The sequence below is a fragment of the Taudactylus pleione genome, unplaced genomic scaffold (genome assembly GCF_031769625.1).
Source record: "Taudactylus pleione unplaced genomic scaffold, aTauple2 ptg000043l, whole genome shotgun sequence".
Taxonomy (NCBI): domain Eukaryota; kingdom Metazoa; phylum Chordata; class Amphibia; order Anura; family Myobatrachidae; genus Taudactylus; species Taudactylus pleione.
Window position 1 is genome coordinate 3723060 of NW_028284445.1, and position 10038 is coordinate 3733097.

At 43.6% G+C, this 10038-nt stretch overlaps 1 protein-coding gene across 1 annotated transcript in view; it reads left to right on the forward strand.

Moving 5' to 3' along the window:
- The window catches only part of TRPC4 (transient receptor potential cation channel subfamily C member 4), a 273246-nt gene extending 264025 nt beyond the window's left edge, over nucleotides 1-9221 (forward strand). Inside the window, exon 11 of the mRNA XM_088460139.1 lies at nucleotides 8433-9221. Within this exon, the coding sequence (XP_088316265.1) occupies nucleotides 8433-9137 (705 nt within the window). The 3' untranslated portion in view covers nucleotides 9138-9221. The remainder of the gene's footprint in view (nucleotides 1-8432) is intronic.
- Nucleotides 9222-10038: the final 817 nt, after the last annotated feature.

A 10038-nucleotide genomic window follows, 5' to 3' on the forward strand; every position in this document is an offset into this window, starting at 1 on the left:
TGCCTTTAATGGGCAAAGTGCTGATTGACAGACAGAGCCGTCTGTCACAGCTCTCAGCCAATCAGCATTATGGTGCTCATTTGCATGTAGCACAGACTCGTGAGATCCGTGCTACATGCATCTGTGTGATTGACAGTGACACAGAGCACAGATGGGTCAGTGAGACCCGTCTGTGCTGCTGTGTATTTCAATGACACAGATGCACGCACAGACCAGGAGATCCGTGCTACTTGCATCTGTGTCATTGACACAGAGCACAAAAAAAAACCTGTGTAAAAAAAGAAAAAAATGGTGTGCACCCCCCCAAAAAAGAGCCATCAGCCCCGGGCATTAGTGACCCAGTGCTGGGTGTGCTTAAATACAGGGGACAAACGATTTAGGGGTCCCCTGTACTCAAGCACAACCAGCACCGGGCTAGTCAGAACCAGCGCTGGTTGCCAAAATACGGGGGACAAACGACGTAGGGGTCCCCCGTATTCTGCGCAACCAGCTCTGGGCTCTGATCCGGTCCTGGTTCTGGAAATACAGGGGAAAAAAATGAGTAGGGTTCCCTCTGTATGTTCCAGAACAAGCACTGGACTTTTTCTAGCGGGGGGCGGATGCCACAGCCAGGGGAGCCCTTTCACCGGGCCCCCCAGCTGCAGCATCAGTCCTGACCGCTAGTCAGCCCAGGCCGGGGATCCCTGGAGAGCTGGGGACCCTCCCCAATAAAGGGGTCACCCTCTCCAGGGCACCCCAGGCCCAGGCTGATAGCCCGGGGCTATCCCCGCCACCACTGGTGGCGGTGGGTGGCGGGTTGATAGTGTGGTGTGGTGTAAATAAAGAATATCAAACATTGTCTTTACGAGTAGAACTGCAAGTCCCAGCAAGCCTGCCCCACATGCTGGTACTTGGAGAACCACAAGTACCTACTAGTACCTGTAGTTCACCTGTAAAAAAATGTTTAAAAAAAACACAGGACACACACACCATGACAGTATAAGTTTATTAAACATACATACACACACACACACATGTACACATACTCACCTATGTAACCCTGTAGCATCGGTCCACTTGTCCGGTAAAGTATCCATAGGGGACCTGTGAAAAAAGAACATACTCACCATCTCCTATTCGAGGATCTGTCCTCTTCGTTCCAAAGTAGGCATCCCCGGACTTGGCAAAAAAAAAAAACGAAAACCCGATCCACGAACTTAGTACTGTTCTATAGAACGGTACTTCCCGAATGAGAGCTTAGCAGCGGGGTATCACCATGGAAACCCCACTGCTAAGCGTTCATTGGCTGAGAGAGGTCATCTCCCGACTCTCAGCCAATGAACGGCTCCCTCCATTGTAGTCAATTACCGCAGGGTAAACTTTAATAACCTTGCGGCTCTCACCATTGACTACAATGGAGGGAGCCGTTCATTGGCTGAGAGACGGGAGATGACCTCTCTCAGCCAATGAACGCTTAGCAGCGGGGTTTCCATGGTGATACCCTGCCGCTAAGCTCTCATTCGTGGATCGGGGATCGTGGATTAAGTTCGTGGATCGGGTTTTCGTTTTTTTTTTTTGCCAAGGCCGGGGATGCCTACTTTGGAACGAAGAGGACAGAACCTCGCATAGGAGATGGTGAGTATGTTTTTTTTCACAGGTCCCCTATGGATACTTTACCGGCCAAGTGGACCGATGCTACAGGGTTACATAGGTGAGTATGTGTACATGTGTGTGTGTGTATGTATGTTTAATAAACTTATACTGTCACGGTGTGTGTGTCCTGTGTTTTTTTTTTTTTTTACAGGTGAACTACAGGTACTAATGGGCCCTTAATGCCCTGCATGCTGGAACTTGTGGTTCTCCAAGTACCAGCATGCGGGCAGGCTTGCTGGGACTTGCAGTTCTACTTCTAAAGACAATGTTTGATATTCTTTATTTACACCACACCACACTATCAACCCGCCACCCAGCCTGGGCCTGGGGTGCCCTGGAGAGGGTGACCCCTTTATTGGGGGGGTCCCCAGCTCTCCAGGGATCCCCGGCCTGGGCTGACTAGCGGTCAGGGCTGATGCTGCGGCTGGGGGGCCCGGTGAAAGGGCTCCCCTTACTGTGGCATCAGCCCCCCGCTAGAAAAAGTCCAGTGCTGGTTCTGGAACATACAGGGGAAGCCTACTCATTTTTTCCCCTGTATTTCCAGAACCAGGACTGGATCAGAGCCAAGAGCTGGTTGCGCAGAGAAGGGGGGACCCCTACGTCGTTTGTCCCCCGTATTTTGGCAACCAGCGCTGGTTCTGACTAGCCCGGTGCTGGTTGTGCTTAAGTACAGGGGACCCCTAAATCGTTTGTCCCCTGTATTTAAGCACACCCAGCACTGGGTCACTAATTCCCGGGGCTGGTTGCTCTTTTTTGGGGGGGGAGGGGCACGCCATTTTTTTCTTTTTTTACACAGGTTTTTTTTTTTTTACCACAGCAGCACAGACGGGTCTCACGGACCTGTCATTGTTCTGTGCCAATCACACAGATGCAGGTAGCACGGATCTCCCGGGTCCGTGCTACATGCAAATGGGCACCATAACGCTGATTGGCTTCCTGTCTGCCACTGCAGTGCCACTCCTAGATGGGCCACGTGTTTGTGCCGCCCACTTGTGTTGCTTAGCATAGTCATCCAGCTACCTCGGTGCAACCTTTTGGCCTAAAAACAATATTGTGAGGTGTGAGTTGTTCAGAATAGAGTGGAAATGAGTGGAAATTAATGTTATTGGGGTTATTAATAGCGTAGGAACAAAAAAAGGCCCATTTTATGTGATTTTAGCGGGTTTTTTTTATTTTTTAAGAAAAAATCCAGATCCAAAACACAAAACCCAGAACCCAAAACACGGAAGGGTGGTTTTGGCAAAACCAATCCAGATCCAAAACACGAAGAAAGATCCAGATCCAAAACCAAAACACAAAACATGAAAAGTGGCTGGTGCACACCCCTAGTTTTAACACGGAGGGTGGTTTTGGCAAAACCAATCCAGATCCAATCCAGATCCAAAACACGAAGAAAGATCCAGATCCAAAACCAAAACACAAAACACGAAAAGTGGCTGGTGCACACCCCTAGTTTTAACTAGGGGTGTGCACCGGCCACTTTTCGTGTTTTGTGTTTTTGTTTTGGATCTGGATCTTTCTTCGTGTTTTGGATCTGGATTGGTTTTGCCAAAACCACCCTCCGTGTTTTGGGTTCTGGGTTTTGTGTTTTGGATCTGTATTTTTTTGAAAAAATGCATAAAAACAGCTAAAATCACAGAATTTGTAGGTTTTTCTGCTCTTATGCTATTATTAACCTCAATAACCTTAATTTCCACTCATTTCCAGTCTATTCTGAACACCTCACACCTCACAATAGTGTTTTTATGTCCAAAAGGTTGCACCGAGGTAGCTGGATGACTATGCTAAGCGACACGAGTGGGCGGCACAAACACGTGACCCATCTAGGCATGAAACTGCAGTGGCAGACAGGATGGCAGTTTGAAAAACTAGGCCCCAAACTGTACATAATGCAAAGAAAAAAAAGAGGTGCAAGATGGAATTGTCCTTGGGCCCTCCCACCCACCCTTATGTTGTATAAACAGGACATGCACACTTTAACAAACCAATCATTTCAGCGCCAGGGTCTACCACACAACTGTGGCTGAAATGATTGGTTCGTTTGGGCCCCCACAAAACAAGCTGGCAATTAATCTGTCCCTGCACAAACTGGCTCTACGGAGGCAAGATGTCATCCTCATCCTCCTCATCCACCGATTCCTCACCCTCTTCAGTGTGTACATCCTCATCCTCACAGAGTATTAATTCGTCCCTGCTGGAACCACAGGTCCCTCTGTACGTTCTGGAGGCTGGTCTCCCTGGAAGAGTTGATAATTCATTTTATGAACATCATCTTCTCCACATTTTGTGTAAGCAACCTCCTACGCCTTTCGCTGACAAGGTTCCCGGCTGCACTAAACACTCTTTCGGAGTACACACTGGAGGGGGGGCAACTCAGGTAAAATAGAGCCAGTTTGTACAGGGACCTCCAAATTGCTTCTCTTTCCTGCCAGTACAGGTACGGACTGTCTGACATGCCTACTTGGATGCTGTCACCGATGTAATCCTTTAACAGACAGACGCACGCTTGTCACTGCTGCTTTGAGGATGCAAGTGCGGCTACAGCCCACACAATTCACAAAGAGAAAAAAAAAAAGAATATTTTTATTGTTTGTGGAGCGCACTTTGAGGGTTACACCACCCTTTAACAGACAGACGCACGCTTGTCGCTGCTGCTTTGAGGATGCAAGTGCGGCTACAGCCCACACAATTCACAAAGACAGAAAAAAGAAGAAGAATATTTTTATTGTTTGTGTAGCACACTTTGAGGGTGTCACCACCCTTTAACAGACAGATGCACGCTTGTCGCTGCTGCTTTAAGGATGCAGGTGCGGCTACAGCCCACACATTTCACAAAGACCGAAAAAAAAAGAACAATATTTTAATTGTTTGTGTAGCACAGTTTGAGGGTGTCACCACCCTTTAACATACAGACGCACGCTTGTCGCTGCTGCTTTAAGGATGCAGGTGCGGCTACAGCCCACACAATTCACAAAGACAGAAAAAAGAAGAAGAATATTTTTATTGTTTGTGTAGCACACTTTGAGGGTGTCACCACCCTTTAACAGACAGACGCACGCTTGTCGCTGCTGCTTTGAGGATGCAAGTGCGGCTACAGCCCACACAATTCACAAAGACAGAAAAAAAAAGAACAATTTTTTAATTGTTTGTGTAGCACACTTTGAGGGTGTCACCACCCTTTAACAGACAGACGCACGCTTGTCGCTGCTGCTTTAAGGATGCAGGTGCGGCTACAGCCCACACATTTCACAAAGACAGAAAAAAAAGAACAATATTTTAATTGTTTGTGTAGCACACTTTGAGGGTGTCACCACCCTTTAACAGACAGACGCACGCTTGTCGCTGCTGCTTTGAGGATGCAGGTGGAATCTAGACGGGATTTGGAACCGAGGACACACTACCTCCATCAATTGTCTAAATCCCACTGCACTAATGGCGGATACCGGACGTACGTCTAACACCAACATAGCAGTCAAGGCCTCAGTTATACGTTTTGCTTCAGGATGACTGCTGTCGTACTTCATCCTCATCGCTAGGGACTGTTGGAGGGTCAATTGTTTAGTAAAAGTAGTGATGTTCCTACTTCCTCTCTGGGATGATGAACAACTCCCAGCAGCAGCAACAGCACTAGGAGGAAGTGGTTCTTGATCTTTCCCTATTTTATTTTTATCGGAGAAAGTTTGGTCCTCCATTTATGTTATATTGATATATACGTGCGGCTAAAGCGCACACAAACACAGAAAATATTTTTTTATTTTTGCTGGAGAGTAGTGCACTTTGTGGGTTACACCACCCTTTAAGAAATGAGCCAGCCGGCTCTTTACTTATGGGACACAGGCGCACGCTTGGCGCTGCTCCTTTGTTGATGCACGTGCAGCCACAGTGCACACAAGTCACAAACACAGAAAATATATATTTTTTTGGTTTGGAGTGTACTTTGGGGGTTACAGAACCCTTTAACGGTCAAGCCAGCCGGCCCTTTACTTATGACACAGGCGCACGCTTGGCACTACTTTGTTGATGCATGTGCGGCTACTGCGCACACAATTCACAAACACAGAAAATAATTTTTTTTTTGGTTTGGACTGGAGTGTACTTTCGGGGGTTACAGCACCCTATAACGGTCAAGCCAGCCGGCCCTTTACTTATGACACAGGCGCACGCTTGGCACTACTTTGTTGATGCCCGTACTGCTACTGCGCACACAATTCACAAACACAGAAAATAATTTTTTTTTTGGTTTGGACTGGAGTGTACTTTCGGGGGTTACAGCACCCTTTAACGGTCAAGCCAGCTGGCCCTTTACTTATGACACAGGTGCACGCTTGGCACTACTTTGTTAATGCACGTGCGGCTACTGCGCACACAATTCACAAACACAGAAAATATTTTTTTTTTTGGTTTGGACTGGAGTGTACTTTCGGAGGTTACAGCACCCTTTAACGGTCAAGCCAGCCGGCCCTTTACTTATGACACAGGCGCACGCTTGGCACTACTTTGTTGATGCACGTGCGGCTACTGCGCACACAATTCACAAACACAGAAAATAATTTTTTTTTTGGTTTGGACTGGAGTGTACTTTCGGGGGTTACAGCACCCTTTAACGGTCAAGCCAGCCGGCCCTTTACTTATGACACAGGCGCACGCTTGGCACTACTTTGTTGATGCACGTGCGGCTACTGCGCACACAATTCACAAACACAGAAAATATATTATTTTTTTAGCACTTGGGGGAGCACCCCTGATGGACAGAGCACCCCCTGGACAACACTACAGCACCCCTTTAGGACTGGGACACTGCACAGGACTTTGGAGTGGACACAGCCCCTATGGAGAACTGACTGCACAACACAGTCCAGCCAGCCCCTATGGACTTTGAAGTAGTGGACACAGCCCCTATTAACAACAGCAGCACAGCACAACACAGCCAGCCCCTATGGACTTTGAAGTAGTGGACAACAGCAGCACTACACTACACTACACTACACAGCCCTAACTCCCACCCTCCCTCTTCACTGTCCACAGCCGAGTGAGAAAATGGCGCCGACGCCGGTACCTTATATAGGATCCAAATCCCGCGAGACTCGGAAGGCGGGATGATGACGTTTTGCCTCGATTTCAGATCCGAGTCAGGCGGGAAAAGTCGAGCCTGACTCGGATCGGACTCGGATCGGGGGGGCTCGGGGGGGTTCGGATTTCAGAAATCCGAACCCGCTCACCCCTAGTTTTAACTAACTATAAGTTGTGTTTCATCTATTTTACAGTCCATAATGCAATAATATATCTTACCTTGCAATTTAGTTTCAGGTTTAAAATTTTTATCAACTCAGAGGCAACGCTGGCATGATTTTAGAATGTGGAATGATTGGTGTAACCAATCAGCTGTCCCTTCATTGCTAATATCCTTTGCCCGGTAAAATTGGTCTGTAATATATAACTCTTTTAAAAGAATGACATCTGTTATTACATTTTTAAGGTATTTAATTACCAGCACTCTCATATACAGTATGGATAAATATATATATATATATATATATATATAAACTATTTATGTGGCATAATTGTGCAAGGGTTGTCTACAGCTTAATCAGTTCACATACATTATTGTAAGTACTCAGAGTAATACAATAATTCTACAGCACACAAGTCTGAAGGATCTTGATTCCCATTTGATTTCCAAGAATATCTAATTATGTATAAAAATAAAGAAATGATGTTGACACAAGGGTAATGACGGGTGGGGAGGGTCACCCATGATCACATGTAATCAGATTTAACATTACTAACTTTGTTGTAACATTTTCTTTTAGTCGTTTCTGGCATTTGATGATCTTAGAATATTTAACTATTCTCTTGCCAAAAATATTAATAAATATTTGATAACATCCCATGAAATTATATCAATAATTATCCTAAAATTCACCTCACCCAAGCTGCTTCTCCACCGCAGCTAAATAAAGGCTATATTCTTAAAATGATCAATTGGCCACTAGTGCAAAAGGTTAACAAACTTAATTCAAGTACTATTAATTTATAATTAGCAACTGCAAATTATGTCAAACCTGGTGTTAAAAAGCATGGTCATTCTCAGTTATTTAGCACTGAGGGTCTAATAGTGAGGAAAATATATTAATGACCATTTAATAACTATTTATAAAAAATATAATTAACAAACACTCATAAAGGTAAATTGCAGTTTACCCAAGATACTGTACATACAGTAGCTCTTTTTTTGCTCTAAATTCACATGAATAATAATATTCATTAACAAATAGTGAAGATTGCATGTGACTATAGTTTATTTTAGGATATATTGTTTTTTTTTTCATTAACATTGTTGTTCAAACCTTACACATAATTTAAAAATCACTATATCACAAATGATATTAACACAATCACAGTACCTGTTTCCCCACAATGTATAGGCACATTGACTGACAGAACGGGAATATTATCATATGTCAGTCATTAGGTATACAGTATGTGTTTATATCCAGTGAATACATTTGCAAATACTTGCTACAGTAAATGTTTATATACCCAGAACAACATGTTATACAACCCAAGGAATTAATGCAAACCTCAAATTACCCCAATGCTAGAAAAATATTCATAAAAGAATTAGTAGCCCCTCCTTTTCCTTATATACTTCCATTCATCCACCTCTGAGTCTTCCCAAAGTAAATTAAGTTAATAGTTTGTATTTAAAATTCCTTTTTAGGACATCATTGTACTTGTGTAAGACATGTTACAACAAATTGTAAATGGCTCATAATATATCATATTTTTTTTCGTTTTAGGAGCTAAAGCAAGACATTTCTAGCTTCCGTTTTGAAGTTTTGGGTTTGTTAAAAGGAAACAAATTTAATCTTCACAACACAAAAATGAGCAACAGCATCTCCGATTTCTCAGATACAGATGAGAACATTAAACCGAAAGAGAAGAAAAGTAGAACACAGAAGAACAACTTCAGCTTCTTTGACATAACCACCATGATTCATCCAAAAACAGCAGAGATAACAGCTGATAAGATTAAAACCGTGAGCAACGGGTCTGCCTTGTTGGCTTCAGAAACTGCAAAGGAGAAACCCAAGAAAATCCAATTTTCCAAAGACATAAAAAGCTTTGGGCTTTTCCACAGACGTTCAAAAACGAGTATCTCGGATGAGTTCAGAAGGAGTTCTAGCAAAATATACTCTGTTTCCGAAGAAGTTGCGGCGGAGCAAGTATCCGATCCAAGTAAAAAGACTTTGGAAACTGTGAAAGACCTAAAACCGAACTGCGAACTAAATGTTAATACACTGGAAGGACAAAGTATAGTAAGCCAAGGTGCACAGGATACCTCAGAATGTCTACCATCGCAGCCTTCTGGCACTTGTCACAGTCTTGTAGATGAAAGTCGAACGGATAAATTGAAGCAGACGTTGGACAAAGACGTACAGCCAGACACTAACAACGCACAGGCAGCAATTCCCACAGAAGAAGATTCTATAACAAGACTGTGATTATAAATCTCTCTATACAGGAAAAATATATTTTAAGAGTGTATTTTTGAATGTTTAAATATTCCTTTACAAACATGTTCACCATTTTAGGCATGAGAATCATTAATATAGGTTTCACCATATATTGGGAAAGGAATGCATTGTGTGAATGGTATGTTATGCGAAAATGATCTACATTGCTGTTTTCTTTATATTAATGGACATTGTCCTGGCATTCATGTATTTGTTTTTTGCAATAACCTATTTAAATGGAAAACACAATTGACTGATCATGCTATAGATACACTTACATTTCTATGTTAGACTATGCAAAATAATCATATTGGCAGCATTGGATTAAGCAGTTTTTTTTCGGACCACAGGTGTTGGTAATATTTAGTGTATCATTATGTTATTGCTTGTTAAGAGGTGTATAGAGACACCTACTGTATTATTACTGTACATAGTACACACTGAATTTGGAAATGCAGCTCAGGGAATATAAGAAAATACTTTCTTCTTTGTACAGGGTGTTTTATTGTGTATTGCACAAAACTCTATGGATATAAAGGGTATAAATTATAGTTAAAACAAAGCTTCACTTATTTATAGGCAAACTTTACTCATGTTGTTTTTTTGTGGATATGATTACTTCTTCAGCTGACTGAAGTCAGGGGTTTGGGGGTGGGAGATATATCAAACCTACTAAACAGGACAAGTGGAGAAGTTGTCCGTACCAACATCGGATTCTAGCTATCATTCTATAGAATGTTAGAGACAATAGAGCCGATAGAGATGTACGCAAGTATTTTATGCAGACGGATTCTGCGTGTTTTTGCACAGCACATGCAGGGTTGGACTGGCCCACAGGGGTACAGGGGAAATCCCCGGTGGGCCCCACTGCCTATGGGCCCACCCTCCC